Source organism: Bison bison, unplaced genomic scaffold, assembly GCF_000754665.1.
Source record: "Bison bison bison isolate TAMUID 2011002044 unplaced genomic scaffold, Bison_UMD1.0 scf7180017864141, whole genome shotgun sequence".
Classification (NCBI taxonomy): Eukaryota; Metazoa; Chordata; class Mammalia; order Artiodactyla; family Bovidae; genus Bison; species Bison bison.
The window spans coordinates 6527828-6555315 of record NW_011494713.1 but is presented as its reverse complement, the minus strand read 5'-3'; the positions used below and the strand labels follow the sequence as shown (position 1 = coordinate 6555315).

The 27488-nt window shown below is 42.6% G+C and overlaps 1 protein-coding gene across 1 annotated transcript in view; it reads right to left on the bottom strand.

Annotated features, from left to right (window-relative positions):
- Positions 1-27488, bottom strand: part of EBF2 (early B-cell factor 2) — a 223289-nt gene that overhangs the window by 47228 nt on the left and 148573 nt on the right. The window contains exons 7-9 of the mRNA XM_010840164.1: positions 21267-21348; positions 2437-2554; positions 749-879 (exon numbers count right to left, since the gene is read on the bottom strand). Coding sequence (XP_010838466.1) covers positions 749-879; positions 2437-2554; positions 21267-21348 — 331 coding nt within the window. The remainder of the gene's footprint in view (positions 1-748; positions 880-2436; positions 2555-21266; positions 21349-27488) is intronic.

Below are 27488 nucleotides of genomic sequence, written 5' to 3'. Positions count from 1 at the left end.
TACCTTTCAATCCAACCTGTCTATCCTTCCCTTCCTATTAGCCCAGCTCAAGTACCCGCCCCCAACCTCCTGTGTCCACCTAACCCCCATCCGTGTAGTCATTCCCTCCCCCAATTCCTACACTGCCATGACCTCACAGATGGATTTGGCAATTTCCATATCCAACTTAGCACTGTTATATATCTTTTTGTAACTTGTCTTGTTTCTTTCTCATCACAGTAGAAAAATTGGAAACTAGAGAAAAATAAAAAAATGTTACCATTGCATAACCCAGAGATAGCCATTATTCATCTTTGGCACATTTCCAGTACTTATCTAAGGATGTGTTATATAATCACATTTTACATCCATAGATACTGTTGTCCTGATTTTTTTCATTTAGCATTATATTGTAAGCATGTTCCCTTTTCCTGTGTAATTAGAAATCTTTCAAATATAATTTTAAAGTAAATGATGATACTTTATTTATTTAACCATTCTCCTAGTACCCAATGTCTAGCCAATTTCTAATTTTTCACAATTATAAACAATACTTATTACAGTGAATATTTCTTTTTAAGGGATCCATGCCTGCAGGAAATTGTGGCTTACATGTCTTTTAATCCCAGTACCCCACTTATAATAGGTACTCAGTAGTGTGTGTGTGTGTGTGTGTGTGTGTGTGTGTTCGTGTTGCTGACATTGCAGAATTACTAATTTCCCCAGATCAAAACAAAGGAAATCAGGGAAGTGAGTTGCCTTTGCCTACCTCACTCCATACAAGCATGGTCCCAAACACCACTTGGAGGCCATCAAAGAAGTTGTCCCCAATAATGATGACCATGGCTCCTCCAGTGGTCCAGCCTTCACTTGGGCTAATGGCTTTGATGCATGGAGTTGCTAAAAAGATAGGAAAGAAAAAGTCAAGTCTGTCTTTTGGTGGTTGAAGTTTGGAGTTCGGGGACTGACTGCTCTTGAAAGCTCTTGGTTATCTAAGAAGTTCAAGTTGAGCTTTGCTGACTTGCCGTCATTCCCTAATTGGTTGTTGGTTTTCACCAGGTCATTAAAGCCTAATGAGTTGACCACTATATATGAAAACACTTAGCTAATTGTGCAAAGGGTGTTTTTAAAACTCTGTTGTTTTTCCCCATATTTTATAAGTTGAGCACACTGGAAATGTGTAAATCCCTTTTCTCTCCCCACCTCCTCTGCCTCAAGATGTTAAGATTTACAAGGTCTGTTAATGTGCTAGAGAAAGAAGGAAAAAGTAAAATCTGCCATAGTTGAAGACTCTTTTTTTCCTCTGGCGCTATCAAGAGACAATTTCTAATCACTTTCCTAACTTTGTAGGAAGGATTTTCCCTCCCTTCTTCCATATGTTCGAGGCCTCTGGACTTTACATCCCAACAGGAACCCAATATGGTTTTCAGGCCATAACTAAAGTCAATCCATCACTCCATTTCCAGAGCTGACAGGGTCAGAGGTGGAGGAGAACTTTGGCAGGACTCCAAAAACATGAGCCCCCTTTGAACAGCCAGTCAATCACATCCAATCAGTCAAAAGAAACTGGATGGGTTCCTAGTTCTGAACCCTGGGATTTTCTTCTCCCCTTTCAGTGCCCGCTGCGGGAGAATTAACACCACTCCAAATTCTTTACTGATTCAATCATTTTCTTTCAGTTCATTAATTCCTATTTGAAATGATACAAGACACATTTTAAGGGCTGAGTTGGGGTGGGGGCTGGTGGGCAGTATACAGCAAGACAATACACAAAAATAGGAGCCTCACTTAGCCATTCATTCTGTATTACAAGAGCTTCTTACACCAATGAGTTGGGGAGCGTACACAAAAAAGAACTTGGATGGGATTTGCTTAGGTTTGTCAGTTATCTTCCTTGATATACTTTAATTTTTCGGACAACTTGAAGTTTAACTGTTACCGGTATTCCTAATTACTTTAATGCACTTGGAAAAATTACCCAGAGCAGACCATGATTTTTTCTTGTCCAAGCAAACAAAAATCAATTAGTGTCAGTTTCATTCTGCACATTGTTTTGTTTTGCCCACAATCTGTTTAAGCGCACATCTGACACTTATTCATACATGTCTGGCATGGTAATGTTCCTGTTTAACTAAGATGTCATAGCACTACATTTGCCTGAAATGCCCATCTAGCAAAAAAATAAAGAGAGAGAGAGAAAGAAAAACTGACAGAACTGAATGAGAGAGCCAGAGAGTGGCAAGGGCCTGAATACTGGCTGGGAGATGTGTGGGGGTCATAACAGAGCAGGAAGAAGTCAATGTTTACAGCTTCATTTTAAATTTTAAAATCCACTCAGTCTTGCGGACATTCTCCACTCCTACTCAGAGACATCAATTTCACATTCAAACCAGGAAAAATTTGTGAAGAGCGTCATTTGTCTGCCAGGCTCAGTCCCTCCGGAAAGCACAGCCCTACCTTCCGATGGGTCCAGCCTTCTGGCTCTCCGTCCATGCTTCGAGTTGTTGTGAACAAACATGTTGTCAGAAACAGCCAGCACATGTCCATCCACATTCACTGTTGTTGACAATACGACCTGCAGATTTCAAGGAAAAAGGATGGGGGGGGGAGGGGTTGAGTTAATTTCTCAGTAAGTCATAAAAGTCACAAAACTGTTTCGTCAGACTTCCATGTGGCTAATGAGAGATGGACCAGAATTTAGGGACAAGCCCTGCTCTTGGCATCTGAATGGGTTCTCCTCCTCCTGTAACAATGGCAAAGCATTATGGAAAAAGAGGCCACCCTTCACCCATGTGTTGTCACCTATTTGTGCTCAAACTATGCCCAGGTGAGGAAGTGGGGAAGTTGGCAATCTGCCCATAGCTTCTAGAAACTTCATCCCAATCAAAGGACTTGGACCATCATTCCCAGGTGACCCTCGGGCTGCAGTCACAACAAGGAGCTGATTGTGTCTGATTGGGAAGCTAAGATGGAAACACCAGCTGGGAGGTCATCTCTCAGTAGTGGGTTCTTGAACATCTGACATGTGCTCAAGTAGTGCTGGGCAGTACTCATCATGCATGTACTGCCTGATGAGCTATATCTGGTTTCTCCCACACCAGACAGCAGCGACTAAGATGCTCAGACTTTGGGTGAGAAAGTAAAGTTGCGGAATTCAGTGTTGAAAATGTAGGACATTTAGTATCTAACCAGATGAAAGGGAAGAGATGGGTGTGGCATAGTGGAAGGGTGTGGATTTGCAGTCAAAGAGAACTGAATCCAAATCCCATGCCTGCTCCTTCCAATTGAGAACCTCTGATGGATTACTTGGGCTTCCCTGGTGGCTCAGACAGTAAAGAATCTGTCTGCAATGTGGGAGACCTGGGTTCAATCCCTGGGTTGGGAAGATCCCCTGGAGAAGGGCATGGCAACCCACTCTAGTATCCTGGCCTGGAGAATTCCATGGACTATATAGATGGATTATTTAACCTTTTTGGATCTCCACTTCCCAGTCTGTAAAACATATACAACATTGCCTATCTTGAGGGCTGAATGAGATAAAAGAAGAATAAAATGAGAAAATACATGTGAAACATTCATGGATGAGTTCCTATCCTCGTGGCCTTACTCCCGCCTTGTTTGACCAGTCAACAGGACACAGAACTTTACTCATGGAGCCTCTCCAATAGTCTAAGCTCTGGGGCAACAGAAGGTTCCAGGAGGGGGAATTAACCCCCACAAGGCATGGTCCCTACCCTCAGAGCTTACTTTCATGCTGGAGGAGCATGGCGAACAAGTAAAACAAGCAGCACATAGAATGAGGTCGGACTGAGTTCTCTGTGTGTGCTGCAGATCAGGGTGCAAGGGAAATTCAAAGAGGTGGTGATCAGTCAAGGCTGGAGCAGTGGGAAAACACAGCAGAAATGCATGGACTTGGGCATATCCACCACCTACTTACTGACCCAGGAAGGTGAGTCACTTGTTAGTTACATGTGGCAATTCTTTGTGTTTGAGAAAGGAACTTCTTATATACATACTCAAGTATATATATATATATATATCTCTGAGGAAAGAGATTAAATAGATATGTCCACTCCCAAATTAAACTCGCTGATACTCTACTTGGAATTTTTTGCCCACCCTTGAAGAGTTTGCCTGCAATGCAGGAGACGCAGGAGACCCAGGTTCAACCCCTGGGTCGGGAAGATCCCCTGGAGAAGGGTATGGCAACCCACTCCAATATTCTTGCCTGGAGAATCCCATGGACAGAGGAGCCTGGTGGGCTACAGTTCACATGGTCACAAAGAGTTGGACACGACTGAAGCAACTTAGCACACACTTCCTTACTTATTAAATAGAGAGGGGACAAACCTGGACCTTGCCTTACCTCTTAAGAGGTAATATTTTATATTAATACAAAACAAGATTCACTCAATGGCATGTCACATCTCTTTACCATGAATTATTTGAAACGAACAAAATAAACATAATGAGTCTTTTTTTAAGTGAAATTTACATGCAATTACTGTACAATTTTGATAAATGGATATACCCAGGTAATCCACACCATATCACAATATAAAACATTTCTGTCTCCCCAGAAAGTTATTTGGGCCTCCTTTCAGTCCGTCCTACCCAATACACTTTTCCAAGCAATACTCTCCTGATTTTTTTTTAACCTCAAATAGGATTTCAGATGGCATCTTTTTTTTTTTCAATTGAGGTATAGTTGCTTACAATACTGTGTTAGTTTCTGATGTACAATGAAGTAAAAATTTTTTATATATATTGTAATATAATAAGGATTTGGAAGAACCCTTAAAACTATGAGCCCACAAAGTATGTCACCTAGCCTGGTGCCACGAGCATGACAGTGGCATTCAGAAGTTTTTACATGGACACAGTGGGCTGCATTTATTAACTTAGACGCAGTGGTCACTGTCTGCTATATATCGGGTATTATTACATCAGGCCTTGGAGACTGTAAGACCACAGAACGATGTGTTCCTAGTCGACGAGTGTGTCTCCCACACTTAGCTTCTCCACTAGTGAATTCACTACCTGTTTCATGGCCCTGCTCACTGTGAAATCAGAACTTAAAGGAGCCTCCATAGTCATTCAGAAAATTACTATCAGTGTAATTGCTCACAATTCAGGGATGCAGCCGTCTACTTCCAAATCTGTTTTCAATTGTGTCCTTGTTAACATATTAAGAGTCTGGGGAAAGGCCTTCCAGAAAGTTCCTATCATGCAGTGGCCACCATAAGGCAGAGACCTGCATCACTTTCTGCCAGGACATAAGGCACATACTCTTACAGGGCCTTTCAGCAGAGCAGAGGGTGGCGTCGCAGTCAAAGGGAGGGAGGAGCCGAGGGTCTCCTGGTTCCCAGAGTTAAGATGAGCATGAAGGCTGAAAGCAACCACCTCTGTCTCTGTTTACCCTCTGAAAATAATAGGAGAAGATGGAGGGGAAAAATGAGGAATCAGATCAATTTTATAAATTGTGTGTGTGAATGGACATTGCTCTCATCTGTTGGGGGAGAAAAAAAAACAGAGGGTACTTCAGGCTTTCACTGCTAATGAGCTGTGCTGGGCACAAGGAGGGGAACGCCCGCTCAGGTGAGGATTATGTGGACATGAAGAGCATTCTCCCCAAGACCGCTTTAATTCATTCCACAGGCTCCTTGTTATACTGTACGTTCATGCTCCTTGTGCATTCCTGCCACAAAATATGGGGCTTTTTTGAGCCAGCTGATTTCATCATTGTCCATTTGGGTGGAGTGAGACTCAGTTCCAAAGAGAACATTTCCCGAATGACATACCCTGATGGTTCAGATGCACTTCATTATTTTCTATTAACAATGGAAATAAATTTTAATCTCTTGCTGGCTAGCGCTGGCCTCTCCTGACAGCAAGGGAATTAACCTGAATTATTTCAGTGTCTGCAAAATTTATTACAAGATTTTAAATTATGTCCAAATGTATGTGCGTGTGGCTGTATATATATCGATATGAGGCGAGTCCCCGTTTTTAATATTCTAAATATCTTAAGACAGTGAGGTATCTAGGAAGGGCTGCCAATTTAACTGAATTTGCAAAATGTAAAGGATTTGATACACAAACTCCATCATGTGAAACCAGACATATTTGGTTGTTGTTCTTTTTTTTTCTTTTAAGGAATGGTTGTTGTTCTTGTACGTGGAGACACACACAAATACTGACTTTTCCATGCATTCCTTCTCCTTCTGAAAGAACGAAATACATGAGGGAGGCAAAGATACATTTGGTACACTCAAAGCTTCCAATTTAACTTCCTTCACTGTTTTCTGATGAACGATGACAACACCGATATTATTCTATTCAGAGAAGTTAAAGTTTCTGAATGTTTGAAGACTGAAGGAAGTGGACTGTGCATTCCAGCATCGTCTCCCTCCCAGGCCTTCCCCTTCCACAAGCCAACTTCTTTCCCCCAGTGAGTATTTCCTGGGTCATGAAGGCTGACCTTTCCCATCTGGAATCAATCAGTCAACCCCTGACAACTTCCTGAAACACCTCACTCCATTTCCTGTTCTCTCCCCCTTCTCCCTTTCCCCCTGGTTTGCTTCACTCTTCAAAACTGCAGGCCACAGCAGCTTAATGTTAGAGGGTCAGACACAGTTAGACTCCAAAACACTACACAAGGACACCTTTGACCTTCAAAAATCTTTACATCTTAGCCAAACAAATCAAGGTCAACATTTCTTACCATTACCTTGTTAACTATTTGTAGGCATCTTTGCCAACGATCTTCTGATCCTAGAATCATCCATACCACTTGTTCTTCTAAGATCATAAACTGATCTGTCTTAGAAGTAGCAAGTGGAGTATTGACAAAGCGTGCCATTAGGAGGTACCTGAAACTAGAAAATCTCGAGTATTTTAACAAACACATGGATAGAATTCCTTCCAAAAGGTCTTCTCGGTCTCATCAATGTCTCCTATCACCTAAACCTTATACCTGGTTTTTCTAAAGCTCTCAGACTCTCTTGGCATTGCTGTTTCACTGGCACAGTCCAAAAGGATGACAATTAGGAATACAGATGTCCATAATTTGTATGGGATGGACCTCCGGCTTTTGCTGTTGACACCAGTGACAGCTTTCATTTGTTTCTCAGAGTCAGTGTATCTGTATTTCAACTCAGAGCTCCAGTAGGAAGGCCTGCAGATCTGAAAACTAAGCATTGTAGGTGCTGGCTGTCCTCCACTGGCACGCTTCAACTCAACACATAAACAATAACTAATGATGTTCATGCAAACGGGTTTCCTGGGTGGCTCGGTGGTAAAGAACCTGCCTGCCAATGCAGGAGACTTGGATTCAATCCCTGGATTGGGAAGATCCCCTGGAGAAGAAAACGGCAACTCACTCCAGTATTCTTGCCTGGGAAATCCCATGGACAGAGGGGCCGGTTGGCCTACGGTCCATGAGGTTGCAAAAGTGTCAGACACGACTTAGCGACTAAATAGCAACATTCACACAAATATCATTTAAGACTCGGTTGCTTTCAGTCAAGGTGCCGAGAAGGAGAAATAGGGATCAACAGAAATCACTTTCATTTTTTTACAGCGAGAGTAACTTTCCACATTTTGCCATTCCTCATTTTTGCTTAGCGCCATCTCTCATTTTTAGTGAGACCAGATCAATAAATAGGAACCAACTGGAGCAGTTGGCACAGTGACAGTACAGATTCCATTTTGAATCATCCAATTAAATGGGAGTTTTAGCTGAATATACAGAAATGGAAACATCAGTAAAACGTTTGTGTCTCCCCTTAAAAAAAAAAAAAGGTAATGTAAGAACAAAAGCTATAACTGTGTTAGCAGACCACTCAAAGTTCTCAAGAAAATGGATGGCTTTCTCACATTATATTTTTCTTCTCATCACCCAAGAGCAATCCTGTGACCCCTACTCTAATAATTTATGCAAAGGAGCTGAGTTGTAAAGAGCTCCTTCCTGCCTAAAACAGGCCATGGTGGGAGTTACCCTTTTGGTGGGCCCATCTGTTAATCTGCCTGTACAACCAGTTTTCCAATAGAGGAGCTGTTCCTTTGGTATCAGAAATGATATCACGTAACAGCAGGATTTTTACCACCCTGATTTGCTCCCACCCTTGGGTTATTCTGGGCACTCCCAGGCGGTGCAGAACCTGCCTGGCAATGCAGGAGACTCAAAAGACTCAGTTTGATCCCTGGGTAAGGAAGATCCCCTGGAGGAGGAAATGGCAACCCACTCCAGTATTCCTGCCTGAAAAAAATCCCATGGACAGAGTGGCGGGCTGCAGTCCATGGGGTCACAAAGAGAGTTATTTTTACACCTCACTCTGAAATGTCTATGGATTTTTGGAACATCACACTGAAAAAAAAAAAAAAAATCTATGCTTCTCAAAACTCTGTAACTGTATGATTGAGTTGAGTCAGAGATCAGCTTGAATCCTATTCCCAGCCAAGCTTTCTCAGCTCATACCCAGGTGTTCCTACAAAGACCCTAAGTCTCACACAAGAGGGTAAAAGAAAAAGAGAAGTCAAAATGAAAAATGTGTGGAATGATTAACTGGTCTGCTCTTTGAAACAGACGAGAAACCCAGTGTCTATCTCTGTAAGTCGCTGGAGAATCATCACGTTGGCTGGAAACCTCCCTGAATGGATCAGAGCTCTGGCTTTGAAAATACACCCGATTCTACCATTAGTCAGATACATTTCCCCTCCATTTCAACAAGGGTATGGACAGAGGAGCCTGGTGGGCTACAGTTCATGGGGTCTCAGAGAGTCAGACATGACTTAGCAATGAACAATAATAACAACAACATGCAGCTTCTAGCTGAAGGTGGGGGCCTATGGTAGTTTAATCTATGTAAAGTTACAGTATGTAGCATTGATAGCCCACTCGAAGTGGAAGGCTCTGATACCTACTTATAAACATGCACCCACCAAGCTAAATAAAATGGCCTCAAAAATTCCTGTTATTTTACCAAGCATGGAAAAAAATTCTTTATGACATTTTACATCTGGAAATGGAATTAAATTCATGATGTGCTTTTCCCTTATAACTGTTCAGTTGCTCTATATGTTATTTCAGCTTTCCCAAAGCATAACTATTATGTGGGATTTTATTTTCCACCTGTGGAAGGAGGAAAGAGACACAGAGACCATTAAAGGGACAGAGAAAATCAAGACAGGCTTCTGGCTGTGGTGGGCGATTAGATTTGGGAGTCCACACTGTGAGAAGAAATACTCCATTGATGTTTTTATACCCTGGCGAATTCTCACATTCGACCAGGGGAATCTGATGAAACAATTTTGTCTAAGCCTCCATAATTCAACCCAGGCAAAGAACAAACAAATTGGCTACTGCAAGTTGTTTCCCTCTACCTTTTATTCTTGGCACACATCATATTTTCAAGCCAGATTTAAAGCCCGGATTCTTCTTTGTTACTAGACTCCAGAGTCTCCAAAATTACCTTTAAACACCTACATACCCCGTAAGTATGGATTCTGTCATCTTTTTTTTTAAAGGAATTCCCAGAATTCTTAGCAATTGCTGTTGTTTCATATTCCCCGAGGCTACATTTTCTGTTCAGTTGAGTATCAAGTAGCAATCGAGAGAACGCCAAGTTGATTGCTGTTGAGACAGATGTGGGGCGTTCTGGAGTTGCTCACAGCCAGGGAGGGGGGCCATGGCATTCATGACCTAAGTACTGAGAAGATACGTTCTGAAGTCACCAGACAGCTCTGTGTTTCAGTGAGTCAGAGGCATTTTGTGACCTTCCAGGCACTGTGCCACATGCAATGCAGGCCTACAGAACACTGTCACTGCCTCACAGTGCTTACTATGCAACTGATCCATGTGAGTCAGTCACTCAGTCATGTCCAGCTCTTTGCGACCCCATGGAGCCTGCCAGACTCCACTCTCCATGGAATTCTCCAGGCAAGAATACTGGAGTGGGTAGCCATTCCCTTCCCAGAAGATCTTCCCGACCCAGAGGTTGAACCCAGATCTCCCGCATTGCAGGCGGATTCTTTACCATCTCGGCCACCAGGGAAGCATGCAATCAATAAAGCAGAACAAATGCCACACTGGGACTTCCCCATGGTCCAGTGGCTGAGACTCCAAGTTCCCAAAGCAAGGAGCCTGGGTTTGATCCTTGGTTGGGAAACAAAGATCCCACAGGCTGCACTTAAGACTCAGCCTAGCCAAATAAATAAATATGTAAAAAAAAAAAAAAAAAGAGCAAACACTACACATAATCAGGAAGTATTACTATATGGTAATACATAATTGAGGACTGAATTATGTGGCCACTGCATCCTCTAGGAGTCCAAAGGTAAGAAAATTAACCAGCACTGAGGGCAGTAACCAACATTTTCATCAAGGAAATGAGAGCTGAGATGGGCCTTGAAGGGTTGCAAAACTTGTTATGCAATTCAAGGTTGCTGAAAAGATTATTCTGGCAAAAAAAAAATTCTAATTGGCGTTAAGTGGGGCAATATGCCAAAGAACATTTCTGCTGGCATATTTTGGCAGATTTGGCTTAGGATGGACACCTTTTAGAGCTTGCTTGTAAAAAAAAAAAAAAAAAACCCAGTTGAATATGTACAGACATCAAGTGGCAGCTTTTTAAACATTTTTTATTTCTTTTTTTTTCGACATCTACACACTGCTTTATTTATTTACTTTAGGCTGTGCTGAGTCTTCATTGCTGCACTCGGGCTTTCTCTAGTTGTGGAAATCAGGGGCGACTTTCTAGCTGTGGTGCTTGGGCTTCTCTTGGTGAAGCACAGGATCTTGGCAGGTGGGCTTCAGAAGTTGCAGCACGAAGGCTCAATAGTTGCGGCTCGTGGGCTCTAGGGTGTGCAGACTCAGTAGTGGTGACACACAGGCCTAGTTGCTCTGCAGCATGTGGGATCTTTCCAGAACAGGGATCAAACCCGTGTCCCTGCTTTGGCAGTAGATTCTTATCCACTACACCACCAAGGAAGTCCTCAACCTGCCTTTTAGGTCATCAGGAAGCCCAAAGGTCGTTAACCTGCTTTACAACCAAATTTCCCTTCATCCCAAAGGCCAGAGATAATGATACTTGCAACATCCACCTCACCTCATTGTATTCCATCGAGGTCATTGCTTTTCCAATCGGAAAGGTACACCAAGTGGGATGGTTGTGGTCAAGGGCAGTGTTTTACTGGCAAACATTTTGAGAGCCACAGAGGAGCCTTAACACATTCGATGCAGTTCTTGATTTGGCTGGGCCAGTCTTTTTCCCCAAATGCTGTCCTCAGGGACCTTGTGAATCACCTGGTATCCATCAAAATCCAGGAACACGTAGGCTCCATGAGAAGCTTAAGAATCTATGCACTCTTACTGCAAAACTAAGAAAACTTTCCTTTCCAGGAAGTTCTGCATCTGATGGTCCTGGAATATGTTCAAGGGTTGGTTTTAGTGCCCAGATTTGAGTCTCTTAAAATGTTGGGAAGATCCCCCGGAGGAGGAAATGGCAACCCACTCCAGTATTCTTGCCTGCGAAATCCCATGGACAGAGGAGCCTGGCAGGCTACAGCCCATAGGGTCGTAGAGTCAGACACGACAGAGCAACTAAGCACCACACAGCTCAAGTCTGACATGGAATTTCCCAAGAGTTATAGAGGCAACAATCTGCTTTTATTTCTCTCCATTTTCTCCCACAAATAATTCAAAACCCATTTCTTATGTGAACTGGTCAAAATTCTTAAACCCTAATTCCTGTCCCCATTTGAGATATCAAAAGCAGGGGATGAGGGGTGGACAGATTCACCCCACAGACAAAAGCTTGAAGTAACCCACAGCAAGCTTTCCCTAAGCTTAAAACATTAGGCTGAGCAAAAGATCCCTGAACCCTCAGAGGTGGTGGTGGTTTTTCTTTTTTTTCCCTGACTCCTAATAGATAATTATTCTTTCTTAACTTGGACTCTCTGGTTTGTTCTCCCACCAGATAATGGACTCACCTGTTGATCAGAGAGGCCGTAAGTCAAGTGGTTTTCATTACGTGCTTGAAAAGTGTGGCTCAGTAGCCCCGCAGCCTTCCCATGGTGGGTGAGATCACAGAGCAGCTGGGGTGGCTCCTGCTCTCAGAGATTTTGAACTGAAGAAACCTGCAGGCAGCTGGCGCTGTATTAAATTTTTAGCATTTGGAGTTAATTTAAACTCTCGTTTCCCTCTTCCACGGTGTGAGAGAAACATTCACCATTTTTTTACTTAAGGAAAATAGATGGTGGTGCCATGAAAAGGTTTTATATAAGAACTGGGGTTTAGGAAATCATACGGGTTTGTTGGATGGAGCCTGGCCCTGTTCCAAGACATGAGCAGCCCTGCCCTTTGCTCTCACGTCGATCAGTCAAATAGACGAATGACCGCTGCCCAGCTGTGCAGACTAAGGGTCTCTGCCATCTATCCATGCGAACTGCCCCATTGTTTCTATGTGGTGGGTGCATCCAGCATGTTGCACTCATAGGCTCTAGGCTTCCCAGATTATCCAGCGATTCCAATGACGTCAGTCCGCCCTCACACACCTCACTTCCATTCTCCATGCTGATGGAGAAGATTGTAGTGTCTTCTGACCACCGTGGATTCCTGCTCTCTTTCTCAGAGGTCTACCAGACCTGCTCAGCATGTCCTGACAAAGCACCAACCCTTCCCCAGCTCCTCCAGGAACCCTCCAATGAGGGTCCTTCCAACAGGCCCAGGGTTGTGTACAGATTCCCATAACCAGACAGACATCAATTCAGCCAATTTGGGTCCGGACATGACTTCTTGCCTTTTTTTTTTTTTTAAATAATTTTATTTATTTTTTACTTTGCTGGGTCTTTGTTGCTATGCAGGCTTTTCTCTGCTTGTGGTGAGCGGGGTTTTGCTATTCGGACTTCTCACTGCCATGGCTTCTCTTGTTGTGGAGTATGGGAGTATGGGCTCTGGGGCAAGTGGACTTCAGTAGTTGTGGTTCCCAAGCTCTAGAGCACAGGCTCAGCAGATGTGGTGCACAGGCTTAGTTGCTCCGCAGCATGTGGGATCTTTCTGGCTGAGGGATCAAACCCCCATCTCCTGAGTTGGCAGGCAGATTCTTTACCACTGAGCCATCAGGGAAGCCCATGACTTTTCTTTCACCTGAAATGTATGCCCCCATCCACAACTTTTGATCTCTTATCTCTTGAAGCAAGGGATGGCAAGACCTGTATATGTATCTCTTTTCTCTCACTGGTATAGCTATATAAGAAAATGATTGCTTTGGTGGGCCTCTTGTATTATTAAAAAGGGAATAACGTAGGGGTAGGGGCTTCCCTGGTGGCTCAGATGGTAAAGAATCCGCCTGTAGTGTGGGAGACCTGGGTTTGATCCCTGGGTTGGGAAGATCCCCTGGAGAAGAAAATGGCAACCAACTCCAGTATTCTTGCCTGGAGAATCCTATGGACAGAGGAGCCTGGCAGGCTACAGTTCATGGGGTCGCAAAGAGTTGGACATGACTGAGCAGCTAAGCACTATGTAAGGGTGAACTTGAGACATCTGAGAGTCACCCAGAAAAATTCAGCAAATGACAGTAAGAATATTTATCCCAGTAATAAAGCTACAAGTGGGAAGGGATTCATTTTAAATGATTCTGGAGTTGGAGATCCGAGGAACCTGCCACCAACTCCAGAATGAGTAATGTACCAGTTGGTGCTGCCCATATGATGGGAAGGGCTTCCCAAGTGGCACTAGTGGTAAAGAACCCACTTGCCAATGCAGGAGATATAAGAGATGTGAGTTTGATCTCTGGGTTGGGAACCTCCCCTGGAGAAGGAAATGGCAACCCACTTCTGTATTCCTGCCTGGGAAATCTCATGGACAGAAGAGCCTGGAGAGCTACAGTCCACGGGCTTGCAAAAGAAATAGACATGACTTATTGACCAAACACACACACATATCCTTCCAGCACCTAGGATAGTGCCAGGCACATAGAATTTCCTCAACAGCATTGGTTGGGTGAATGAATCAATGAAAGAGGGCATCTGTGTTTTCACTATAACTTGGAGCAGAACCAGGCAGCCTGTCTATGAGAGTGAATTGGCAACAAAAGTCCTGATTGTTGTCAACTTCTACTATGTTTTAGGACTTGAATGTGGGAAATGACAACGTGCCTGAGTCTTCCAAGAAAATGGCTTGATTTTTCTCTGGGTTTTCCAGCTGCCCGCTCTCCACCTACCATTCGGAGAAATAAAGAATGGGGTTCATTATGTCTTAACAGGCCTGTCAGCTTAAACTAGACATAAATTTCTTTACCTTTCCTTTACCAAGCTGTTAATCTGCGTGTTACCTAATCGTTCCATTTCAAGGAGGGCGGAAGTGATTTTCTGCCTTCATGGTCCATGGATTTAGATATACTTTGGGGGCCCTTTTCTTTTTTTTCCTTCCTCTGCTCCTTCCTTCCTTTTCTTTCTTTCTTCTCTTAATTCATTTAATGACCATTTTTGGAGCTCCAAAGAATGACTGGCATTGGGGAAAAATAAAAATATGAATAAAACATGCCGATTACCCTCAAGCAGCACATAGCCTCTTAGACAAATCATAATTGCAAGGCAATGTGATCAATGGCATTAGTAGAAGCTTGTAGAGAAGTATGTTGGCACAGAAGCAAGAACCAATAAGTCCGCCAGGAAAAGTCCAAAAGTGCCTCACTGTGGGGGAGGCGGATGAATTGGGAGTTTGGGCTTAGCAGATGCAAACTATTACAACTAGGATGGATCAAAAACAAGATCCAACTGTATAGCACAGGGAACTATATTCAATATCCTGTGATAAATTGAAATGGAGGAACTTCCCCGGTGGTCCAGTGATTAAGAATTCACCTTCCAATGCAGAGGCCTCAGGTTGGAGCCCTGGTCAGGGAACCACAATCCCATGTGCCTCAGAGCAACTAAGCCCTAGTGCTAGCCACAGCAAAAAACCCAGTGCAACCAAAAAAAAAAATTGCGATGGAAAAGAATATGAAACTATATACATATATATACATGTACATATATATACATATATGTATTCATATATGTATATATACATATATATATACACATATATATGTGTGTGTATATATATTTATATATATATATATATTGAGCGGGGAGCTCCCTGGTGGCTCAATGGTAAAGAATCCTCCTGCAATGCAAGAGATGCAGGTTCAGTTCTGGGGCTGGGAAAATTCCCTGGAGAAGGGCATGGCTACCCACTGCAGTATTCTTTTTGTTGTTGTTGTTCTTCACTCCAGTATCTTGCCTGGTGAATTCCATGGACAGAGGAACCTGGTGGCTACAGTCCCTGGGATTTCAAAGAGTCGAACACAACTGAACAACCAACACACACACACACACACACACACACACACACACATCTGAAACACTTTGCTGTATAGCAAAAACTAACAACATTATAATCAACTATATTTCAATAAAATAAATTTCTTTTAAAAAGTGCCTCAATGAAGAGGTGACAGGTATATCTTGAAAAATAAGCAGAAGTCACAGACTGGAGAGGAGTTAAGGCTTCCCAGGCAGAAGGGTGAACACATGGGAAGTCTCCAAGCAGTCTGTTCCACATGGAACAGAAATCAGTGAGGTGTGCCTGATGGGTGGGGGGGCATATGGAAGCATTAGGTGGGGTGCATGGCAGAAGCCTGCCTGTTATGAAGCTATTTCTCAGCCATGCCCTTTCATATCCAAGCTTTTGTCCACAGACAGGAGATAGTTATAACATACTTAAGCAGAGGAGTGACATGTTTTACTCCCACTCCAGTGTTCTTGCCTGGAGAATCCCAGGGACGGGGGAGCCTGGTGGGCTGCCGTCTATGGGGTCGCACAGAGTCAGACACGACTGAAGCGACTTAGCAGCAGCAGCAGCAGACATGTTTTAAAAGATCACTTTGGCAGCCGTGTTGAGGATAGATTAGACAAAGGAGGAGAGACAAGGGTCTGTGGCAGTTTTTCAGGAGAGGGAGGTGGATTTTATAGATACTTAGCAGGAGGGAGTGACGCTTTAATAATAATTGAGGAAGGCATGGATCAGGGAGGTGGGACTGAGTTCTGCCTTGAGCATGAGTTCATTAGTCATCTAAGAGAAGAGGCCCAGGAGGGAGGTAAAGCTGGGTTTCTGCAGCTCCAGAGAAGGGAGAAAAGTCTGATGATATGGATCCAGGAGGCATCTGGGAACAGGTGGTCTTTAAAGCCAAGAATGGACAGGTCCCTATTGTAAGGGTTAAATTACATAGAGGATGTCCACTGGGTATCAGATAAATTTCATTTACTTAGATCAGGGGTCCATGTACTTCTCAGAGATGTTTTAAGAGGTTTGGGAACCCTTGTAATTTTAAATGTAACTTTGTTGAAACATAGCTTTTTATTGGGACAAAACTATAGCTTATATGAAATTCTCAAAGGGGTCTGAGCCCAAAAAAGAATTAAAACTCTTATGTTTCAATAAATATTTTATATACCCATGATAGTTAGAACTTGAATTGAATGAAAGAGAGGTTTGGTTCAGGTTGGAAAATGTGTGATATAATGATTTTGTTATTTGATGGTTTTTGGAAAAGGAACCTAGGTTCTACCAGTGTTTGGAGAAGAGTGGGAAGAGGAGAGAGGAGAGAGAGTTTGCTTGGATCCATGATTTGGTTAGAAATATTTTGTATTTTTATTCTGCTCAGATCAAAATTTCCACCCAAAAAAAAAAATACTTAAGATTAAATCTATGTTTGATTCTATACCAAAGGTAGAGAATTGAAGTTATTTGTTCATATGTTTTAAAATTATTATATTTGTCATTCTGAATTATACATATAAGTATAAATTTATAATACATAGATTATATTTATATATATTTATAAAATTCAGACTATATATATATATGTATATATTCTAGGAATTCCTAAGCTACCATTCCTTCAGCTCATTCTCATAACTACCTACTATCTCTGGTTTTGTTTCATATACTAAACTTGATCCAAGTTTCTTACTTGACCTTCAGAGCACATAAGCAAGCCTTTCTCCACTTTAAAGATCTTTCATAGAAGGCTATATTCATAAGAGAATCTGAAGTGAAGTGAAGTGAAGTGAAAGTCGCTCAGTTGTGTCCGACTCTTTGTGACCCCAAGGACTATAGTCCATGGAATTTTCCAGACCAGAATACTGGAGTGGGTAGCCTTTCCCTTCTCCAGGGGATCTTCCCAACCCAGGGACTGAACCCAGGTCTTCTGCATTGCAAGCAGATTCTTTACCAGCTGAGCCACAAGGGAAGCCCAAGAGAATCTGAGTACAGTATAAAACTTTCCAATTTGGTGAATCAAAGGATACTGTCAAGAATGTGAAAAGCCAGTGATAAAATGAGAAAAATATTTGCAAATCATCTATCTGAGGGCCTAGTATTCTGAATATATAAAGAACACTTGCTAAGTTGCCTCAGTCATGTCTGACTCTATTTGACCCTACAGACTGCAGCCTGCCAAGCTCCGGGTCCATGAGATTCTCCAGGCAAGAACACAGGAGTGGGTTGCCATGCCCTCCTCAGGGGATCTTCCCCACCCAGGGATTGAACTTGTGTTTCTTACATCTCCTGTACTGGCAGGGGGATTCTTTACCAGCAGCACCACCTTGGAAGCCCATCAAGAACTCCTAAAACTCAACAATAAAAAGGTAACCTAATTTGAAAATGGGCAATAGCTCAGTTGGTAAAAAATCTGCCTGCAATGCAGAAGACGCTGGTTCGATCCCTGGGTTGGGAAGATCCCCTGGAGAAGGGAAAGGCTACCCACTCCAGTATTCTGGCCTAGAGAATTCCATGGACCGTATAGTCCATGGGGTCACAAAGAGTCAGACACGACTGAGTGACTTTTACTTCACTTCACTTAAAGGATTTGAATTAGACATTTGGGCTTCCCTGGTGGCTCAGATGGTAAAGAATCTGCCTGCAATGCAGGAGACCTAGGTTCAATCCCTGGGTTGGGAAATCTCCTGGAGAAAGAAATGGCAACCCATCCCAGTATTCTTGCCTGTAGAATTCCACGGACAAAGGAGCCTGGCAGGCTACAGTCCATGGGGTCACAAAGAGTCGACCACGACTGAACGACTAACACATTTACAAAGAAAGTGAAATCACTCAGTTTTAGGCTTTTCGTTAAAGAAGATATGCAAATAGCCAAAAAGTACATGAAAAGACGCTCAAATCATTAGTCATTGCTGCTGCTGCTGCTAAGTTGCTTCAGTCGTGTCCAACTCTGTGCGACCCCATAGACGGCAGCCCACCAGGCTGCCCCGTCCCTGGGATTCTCCAGGCAAGAACACTGGAGTGGGTTGCCATTTTCCTTCTCCAATGCATGAAAGTGAAAAGTGAAAGTGAAGCCGCTCAGTCGTGTCCGACTCTTAGCAACCCCACGGACTATAGCCCACCAGGCTCCTCCATCCATGGGATTTTCCAGGCAAGAGTACTGGAGTGGGGTGCCATTGCCTTCTCTGCATTAGTCATTAGGGAAAGCAAATCAAAACCATAATAAGATACCACTTCACACTTATAGGATGGTCAGGATTTTTTCTTTTTAAACAGAAAACAAGTAGCGGCAACTATATCAAGAAATTGAGACCTTTATATATTACTGGTGGGAACATAAAATGGTGCAGCCACTGTGGAAAGCAGCTGGTCAGTTCCTCAAAAACTTAAACTGTTGTTATCATATGACCCAGAAATTCTACTCTTAGGTATATACTCAAGATATCAAAACCATGTCCACAAAAAAAAACACTTATACATGAATGTTCACAACAGCGTTATTTGTAAAAGCCAAGAAACAGAAACAACCCAAGTGTCCATCAACTGATGTACAGATTTTTAAAATGTGGTATATTTTACAATAGACTATTATTCGGCCATACAAAAGGAATGAAATATACATGCTGCAACATGGATGGACCTTGAAAGCATCATGCTAAGTGAAAGAAACCAGAGACTACAGGCCACATATTGTATGATTCTCTTTATAGGAAATGTCCAGAACAGACAAATCTGTAGAGACAGAAAGCAGATGTGTGGTTGTCAGTGGGCGGAGAGAAAAAGGAATTGAGAAGTATGGGGTTTCCTCCTGTGATGATGGAAATGTTCAGGAATGATATGGTGGTGATGGTTACACAACACTGTGAATATACCAAAACCTACTGTCTTGCACATTGTGAATATGTTATATGAGTTATATCTCAGTAAAAAAATGCAAAAGACTTTTTTCCTGTTGACTTTACCTGTACCCTGGAAATGAGACAATCATAGAATCCACAAGCTTATAAAAAACTTTTTCATTGTCTTTGCAAAAGTCAAGTACATTCTCATAGGATAAGAACTTCTCATATTTTGAGATGAACAATATCTATTCTAACCCTGTTAAAAATTCAGGCTCATTGACTGTATTTGTACCTAAATTACCAAGAAAGTTTTTGTGTCCAAATAATGACTCAAAATCCACTTAAAAAAATTTTTTTAAATTCAGGCTCATTATAAACTTCATTTAGAGAAGTTTTCGAGAAGTAAAGGAAATATTAGGTGCATTTGTTTAGTGAGTACATTTCTAAAATCAGGGATAAATAAAGGTAAAATAATAAAATGACAATGCATTCTATTAAAAGCTTCTTAGAAGTGTCTTCTCAAATTTAAAGCTCTTTGGAAGGGATGATAGAGAATAAGGGTGGATACAAATCTAAGCTGCCAGCTTCTTTCCCTGCCTCTCCTTCTTCTGGACATGAAAGCTAAGCTTAGATCATCTGGGCACTTTGGAATTCCACTGTTTTTTTGGACAGAAATTATTTATGTTTCCATTTGGAAACTGAGTGCCATAAGCTTCCACTATGCACAATGTTCCTGCTTGACCCCCAAGAAAATCCTCTTGTTTCTATTTGTCTTCATATCATACAGCAAGGAAAAGAGTCGATAGGATGAAGAAACAAGGTTTAACTTTTTAGGAGAGGCTGGTATTAGTGTTAAACAAGGAATCAGAAAACATCCTGGTCACCAGAAGATTGTTCGATACTCACGATTCAGTGAAAAAAAAAATTAGAGGAACTTTTGGTTTTCCAGGTTGTGCTCAGTGGCCTTGCCCGTACCCATCTCCCCTGTTAACTCTTTAATAACGCCACAGCTAAATCACAGAAGTGCTCCGAATGCCAGATAGGAGCAGCCGCATCCTTTGTAGGGTCCAGTGTAATAAGAATATGGGCCCCTTGTTCAGAAATTATCAAGACTCTCCATAAAGGCAATAGCAAGCATAAGCCTAACAGATGCACATGCTGTGAACTCAGGGTCCAGTGCAAGGAGTTTGATCAGACGCTGGCTCCCAGCTCTACCATCTCCTTCCTGGGGTAACAGTTGAGTTATTTAAACTCCCAGAATCTTGCTTTCCCCACCTGAAACGTGAGGCTAAGCGTCCCCATCTCCCACGTTGCTGCCAGGATTTTAAAGTCTCAAGCTAGAATACTATTGTTTAACACATTTCCCATTTTTCTATGGGGAATGGGGTGGGAGGTATTTCGACTGGCCACGAACGGCAGGAAAGCCATTTGGTGGATGAAATGTGGGTCCATCAAAGATGAAGGAAGGGGGCCAAGCGGGCTGCCCTGCCTCACATCTCCAACCTGACACACTTTGCCTCACTCTGTGTTTTTATTAGCTTGTATCCCCGGTACATCAGTGGCAGGGGTGATGAAACTGGTGGCAGATTTAACTGCCAGGCAGCTGGGTTACTGTCCCGTGGGTCTTGTTGTCATGCTGAGATCTTAAAGTGACCACGGCTGCTTAGGCGGCTGCTCTCCCAGACACTCCGAGAGAGACCACTGAATAGTTAATCGGTGGCAAAGGAAAGGAAGAGGCTGTTGCTTGCAGAAAGCACAGAGAAGCTGCTTTGAAAAATCCCAAGGTGGCTGAATATCAAGATCATGGTTCCTGCTGTGGGCAGCTGTGTGTGCACAGGGCAGCCTCAGGGCTTAAAATCAAATCTCCAGCCTGGGTTGGTGCCCTTCCCCTGGGGCTCTGGCAGTGGACACAGAAGTCCTAAACATTACAAAATGAAAAAACCTTCAGTACTATCTGAAGAGGGTGATCATTTAGAGTAATCTTTTTTTATTGTTAGCAGCATCCGTGAATAATATTTTCTAGGGGGGAATAAAAAAAAAAAAAAAAGGAAAAAAGAGAGAGCTAAGGAGAGAAGAAATAGGATGACTTATTTACCAGGCAAGAACTGCAGGTCCCTTACCTGAAACCTTCTCATGTCCCTTGGGTTTCCTGCTGTTTTCAAACAATTCTGATTGCACTTGAGGAAAAATTTTAAAAAGAATCTGTGAAGAGAAAGCAATGTGTTACCTTTTTAAGTAAACATTTTTTAAGAGAGACTATATCTGCATTATATTAGATTTGATTGGAAAGTGATTGGATTTCAGGTCTGGGGAATTTCAGCCAGCCCTGCCTGGGAAGGAATGCTAGCTGACCGGCTGCAGTTTGCAAATTTGGATGTTTTGGGTCCCAAGTCAGCTCCGTCACTGTTGAGGGTTGTGGAGTGGTTCACAAACTGGGTTCTGGTTTGTACACTGGCCCCGAGTGGCTAGGGTGTGCTCTTTCTCAAATAAAAGAAGAGAGAGAGAAGAAGAAGAAAGGCTTCACAAACAGGAGTAACTCCTGCTGTACAAAAATATCTCTCTCCAGAGGGTTAAAAATGACATGACTTAGCTCAGAATCCCAGGGTTCCTCACATATGTCGCTTTCTGCTGGCCACACACATTTGCACATGCACACACCTCACACGTAAACCCTCGTACACAAAGGGGGTCTGATATTTTCAACCGATAGATATGAAATCAGAAAACCATATTACTCTCCTAAGACAGTCTGTGCAGGTATATGCTGGGGTTTTTATGACTATTAACAAGTGTGAATGTCCTTTCAGACCTTCAATAGATTATCCAGAAAAATACAAAGGTGCAGAATACCCGTCTGAGGTTACCATTCGTAAGACATATTTTTAAGCCAGTAATATTCTAGATAACCCTTCTGTGCACTTTTAGAATTGGGCTTCTTTGATCAGATGAGGACAGAAACCAAGAAAAATGGCAGAAGTTGGTCTTTTCAGCCATTTACCTGTTTAATGTTTGGAATTTTGTTTTGAAATACATAAGTTTTTCATTTATTTCACTTGCAGAGTCCTTTTCCTTAAAAAAAAAAAAATTCAGCTTTTGCAGTGTTAAAGTCCCAGGTGAGCAAGGCCTATTTCCCTTTCTGTTACTATGACAACGAAATTTTACCGCAGTCCCAAAGTCCCTTCAGAACTCTCACATCCATGCCTTGAATTAGAACTTTAAAGGAAAAGATATACATTTTCCCCAGGATTTACCAACAAAAATAAGTAGAAATCAACAATGCTTCCAAAAATTATATTTTTTAAAGCAACGGTTGGTGAGATGCTCCCATGGTGCCCTTCTGTTTATTTTTATTTTTTTCACGATCGCACAAAAGAATTAGAGAGTGCTCCAATTAATTGTATTTACCACTTTAAAAAAAAAAAAGAAAACACTGATGGGAGGATAAACAGTAAATGATGAAAGAGGAGAGAAGAGGAATTGCACTCTTTAGAGCATTTTCTCTAGATTTACTAAAAATATTTGACCAAGTGCTCCTGACCCCTATGTATGAATAAGGTTGGGTGTGAATTTGGAAAGAATAGCTAAATATTATTTTCAAATTTTATAGCATCTGCTTTTCATTTCTCTTTTTGAATCTTTTCTGGGGTGGGAGGTTAGGCATCACTTCCTGGGCCATGGAGGTGTCCAGGGCTGTTATCTGAGGTACCAGGCAGAGAATGACAAGGCAAAAGAGATGCCCCTTGATGCTTTCTGTAGTGTTCAAGCTCGCAACCTGCCTCTGCTTTCGAAAGTGCAATGGGGTGTTTGTCTAGAGCAGCTGGAGCATGTTAGAAAAGAAAGCGGCCTTGTATTTAACAACAGGTTAATCAGAATTCAAACATTTTCTTTTTTAAGGGGGAGTATATTTTCACTTGTGTCTTCCTAGAAGGGTCACCAACAGCCACTTAAAATGCCTGGAAATGCTGTCACAAAAGACTTAAAATCAGCCATTTTCTCACTTGAGTCTCTTTCCAACCAACAACCCCTGACCTCACATGGAATTTGCTCTCCAACACCCACTCACTCCCAAGTGGCTCAATGGTAAATAATTCTCCTGCCAATGCAGGAGATGCAAGTTCGATCCCTGGGTCAGGAAGATCCCCTGGAGAAGGAAATGACAACCCACTCCAGTATTCTTCCTTGGACAATCTCATGGAGAAAGGAACCTTGTAAGCAATAGTCCATAGATAGGGTTGAAAAGAGTTGGACACGACTTAGCAACTGAGCACTGTCACTCACACCCCCCCTCAACTGATCAGTAATTTACATCTTTTCCCCTACTAAAACCAAAATTTCTCTTTCTCACAAATTCCTTGGTTTTTGGAAAGTTTCACCACCACTGGGCTCCTTATAACGCTTTCACTTTGTTATACTTCCCCTCATCTACCCAATCCCCTCTTTCTCCAAAATGTACCTACTGAAAACATTAATGTTCACCAAGGCATTATTAGATGCATGGTATGGAAGTGCAAAGGAGATAAATGTTTACATAAAATCAAATTGATTTAGGGAAAGAGGGGGCCTGCTGAAAGACTTTATTCATTTTAAATTAGGACCCTTAACAGTTCTTTGGTTAGAAAACCCCTCCCCATTTTGACTCTTTTGCCTGCCTAGGGTCTGAGTTTGTAACCTACCCAGCACCCAGCACACTAAGGATATAACATCCTGTTCACAAAAGGGAAGTGAAGGGCAGAGGAGGGAGGGAGGAGGTGAGAGAGAGAGGGAACAAAAATTCTCTTACATTGTATAGTACTTGCTAAAAGAAAATATAACTACTTCTAAATGGCTAGCCCCAGAAATTATGGCCTGTGAATTTCAGATGTGGACCTAGAAATCAATTTAAATGAGTTCTGGGACTTCCCAGGTGGCTCAGCAGTAAAGAATCTGCCTGCCAATGCAAGAGACACAGGTTCAACCCCTGGGTTAGGAAGATCCCCTAGAGGAAGGCATGGCAACCTGCTTCAGTCTTCTTGCCTGAAGAATCCCATGGACAGAGAGCCTGGCATGGACAGAGAATCCAGGGGATCACAAAATGTCAGACACGACTGAGTGTGCAACACACATACACATGGAGCTTACTGACCTCTCCAGTTTTCTTCCCTTCCTTTTACTGATGTCTCCCACCTTCCTCCCCTCCACCCCCTGCACCCGCCATGCTCAGGGGGCTTGGTACAGAACCCCCTATTCACCATCTCAGCCACTAACCATAGGGTAACTTGCAGAGAACAAATCCCCTGCCTCTAGATCCCTGTGAAGCCTGGAAAACATCAGCTCTTTCCACTCAGAAATGGGAAACCAAAGTGAACCACAGGATTCAGACCAAACACGCAGAGACTCATCAGGCTGGAAGTTGTAATTTTCACTTTCTCCAAACAATGTTGACTTCAGAAATATTCTAACCACTTATCGTAGTACTTCCGGCTAGGCTTCTGATCTCATTGCTTATGAGTGCAGGCTAATGGCGACAGGTTTATCCTTGTTTTATTAAAGAAAGGGGAATAGAGAGTGGGATCCAAACCTGAACTCAAGCCCTCAGCTTTCAATCTGATTCCTGGGTCCAGTGAGGCGTGAGAACAGACTCTAAGGCATTCATTCCTTCACTACACTATTAAATGCTGACAGTGTACGAGTCTTGAGTTCCTACCAATTATGGAAGCAGGTCACTTCACTCCTCTGGGCCTCAGTTTCTTTGACTGTTGCTGCTGCTGCTAAGCTGTGTCCTACTAACAACTGCTAAGTTGTGTCAGTTGTGTCCGATTCTGTGCGACCCCATAGACGGAAGCCCACCAGGCTCCCCCACCCCTGGGATTCTCCAGGCAAGAACACTGGAGTGGGTTGCCATTTCCTTCTCCAATGCATCAAAGTGCAAAGTGAAAGGGAAGTTGCTCAGTCGTGTCCGACTCTTAGTGACCCCATGGACTGTTAGGAAGGTTTAACTGGATTATCTCCAGTGTTTCTTCCAACATTAACATTCTGTGAATGCAAAGAAAAATGCATAAAGTTGACAACCCTCCTGAACATTAGGAGAAGAAACATTAGAAGAAACTTCTGAAGATAAAAGTCTATGACTTATTGAAGTCCAAGAGGGGGTGTGTGCAGGGGTTTTCTGAGAGAGGACAACCCTCCTGAACAGAGACTATGAAAGAAGAATCACCAAGATAAGCTGATGGGTAGAAATTGAGGCATCTTGGTTGATACCTTGGCCAGATGTTGATGGGCTGGTTATTGAATAAGAGGCTATTCTCTTAGGATCCTTTCTCTGTGCTTTGGCAGAAGGAGAAAGTAGCAAGGAATATCACAGATAACAGCCATCGCTACCCCTGCCTACCATCTTGTGTGGCCCAGTAGCTTAAAGGTACAGATTCACAGGGAGGGGGGAGGAAAGTTTGCCAGATGTCAGCTCTGTGCCATACTCCAAGCTATGTGCTTGATATCCATCGCCTCATTTATTTCCCACAACAGCTATATGAGTGACGAATCATCTCACAGCTAGGAAAAACAAAGGTGCCAAGAACTTATGAAATTCGCCCCAAGATCACACTGCTTGTCAGCAACAGAAACAAGGATTTGAACTGGCGGATTTTTCTGGCTGCAAGCCCCATCTGGAGTTCTATGCTTCCTGCACCAATTAGATCATGGTGATGGTTACACAACTCAGTCAATATACAAAAAACCATTGAATTGTACACTTTGGATGGGTGAACTTTATAGTATGTAAACTATATATCAATATCACTGCTTAACTTTGTATAGGTAACTCAAAAGAAATGCTAGATAATTCCTCCTTATTTACCGGTTTTTATAATAATGAATTGGTTCTCTAGTATCCTCCGAAAGCAAACTGTAAAGAGTTTTTTAAAAGTTAAAATATATATGAGTGTACTTGTGTGTGCTCATTCATCTCTAACTCTTTGCAACTCCATGGACTGCAGCCCACATGACTCCTCTGTCCACGAGATTCTCCAGGTAAGAATACTGGAGTGGGTTGCCATTTCCTACTCCAGGGGATCTTTCCAAGGCAGGGATCAAACCTGTGTCTCTTGCATTGGCAGGCGGATTCTTTACCACTTGAGCCACCTGGGAAGCCCAAATATACGTATATATAACTGTTTAAAAAGAAATTTCAGAAAACATAGTCTGAAAAAAATTTTAAAACAACAACAACAAAAAACTTGTGAAGGATTCTGGTTTCTTGGAGAGTGAGAGAGAGATTATAGCACTCCAAAAGGAAATATTAGGTCAATGATAGTTCCACGGAAGTAAATGCTTATGACTAAAAGCCCTGCTGAATTCATTCCTTTACTCATCTGGCCAATTATTAAGTGTGGAGTGTGTGCCATGAAGGTTCAGCAGAGTGCCAAACAAGACAGACAAAATCCTTGCCTCCATGGCACACACAAACTATGCAAAATGTGCTTCTTCGGTTTCTGAGATGAGCCTGGAGACCTCTGAATATGGGTCTGAAAAACATCCTAAGACGCTTCCCCAGTGGTTCAGTGGTAAAGGATCTACCTGAAATGCAAGAGCCACAGGAGACACAGGTTCGATCCCTGGGTTGGGAAGATCTTCTGGAGGAGGGCATGGCAACCCACTCCAGTATTCTTGCCTGGAGCAACCCCATGAACAGAGGAGTCTGGCGGGCTACAGTCCATAGTGTTGCAAAGAGTTGGATATGACTAAAGTGACAGCACACACGCAAAATCCTAAGATTACCTAGTACCCAAGAAATCTCTTCTCCCAATCTCTGGAATATTAAAGCACAAAGTACTGTTCAAGAACATAATAAAGTCTCCTAGGTGGCTCTAGACATGTCCTGAACCCATCCCAAGTAAAAACTGAGATTCAAACTAGATGTACAAATAAGGTATAAAGTTTAGGTATGGTGGTGGGGGCAGTGGGAAATCTCTAAATTACAGGAAGAGTAACTGCTTAATATTCATGCCCGACCTGAGATTATAGCCAATGATCTGACTGATGCAAAACCCAGGTCTTCCCTGGTGGCTCAGTGGTAAAGAATCTGCCTGCCAATGCAAGAGATCTGGGTTTGATCACTGGGTCTGGAAGATCCCCTGGAGAAGGAAATGGTAACCCACTCCTGTATTCTTGCCTGGAAAATCCCGTGGACAGAGGAGCCTGGCAGGTTGCATGGGGTTGGGTACAGTCCATGGGGTTGCAAAGAGTTGGACATGACTGAGCAACTAAACAACAGTGCAAAATCCAGCATACTATTTCCCCAGATTTGTGGAAGAGGACATTCAATTTACCTCTAATTTAAAAAAAAAAAAAAAAAAAAACCTTTCAGA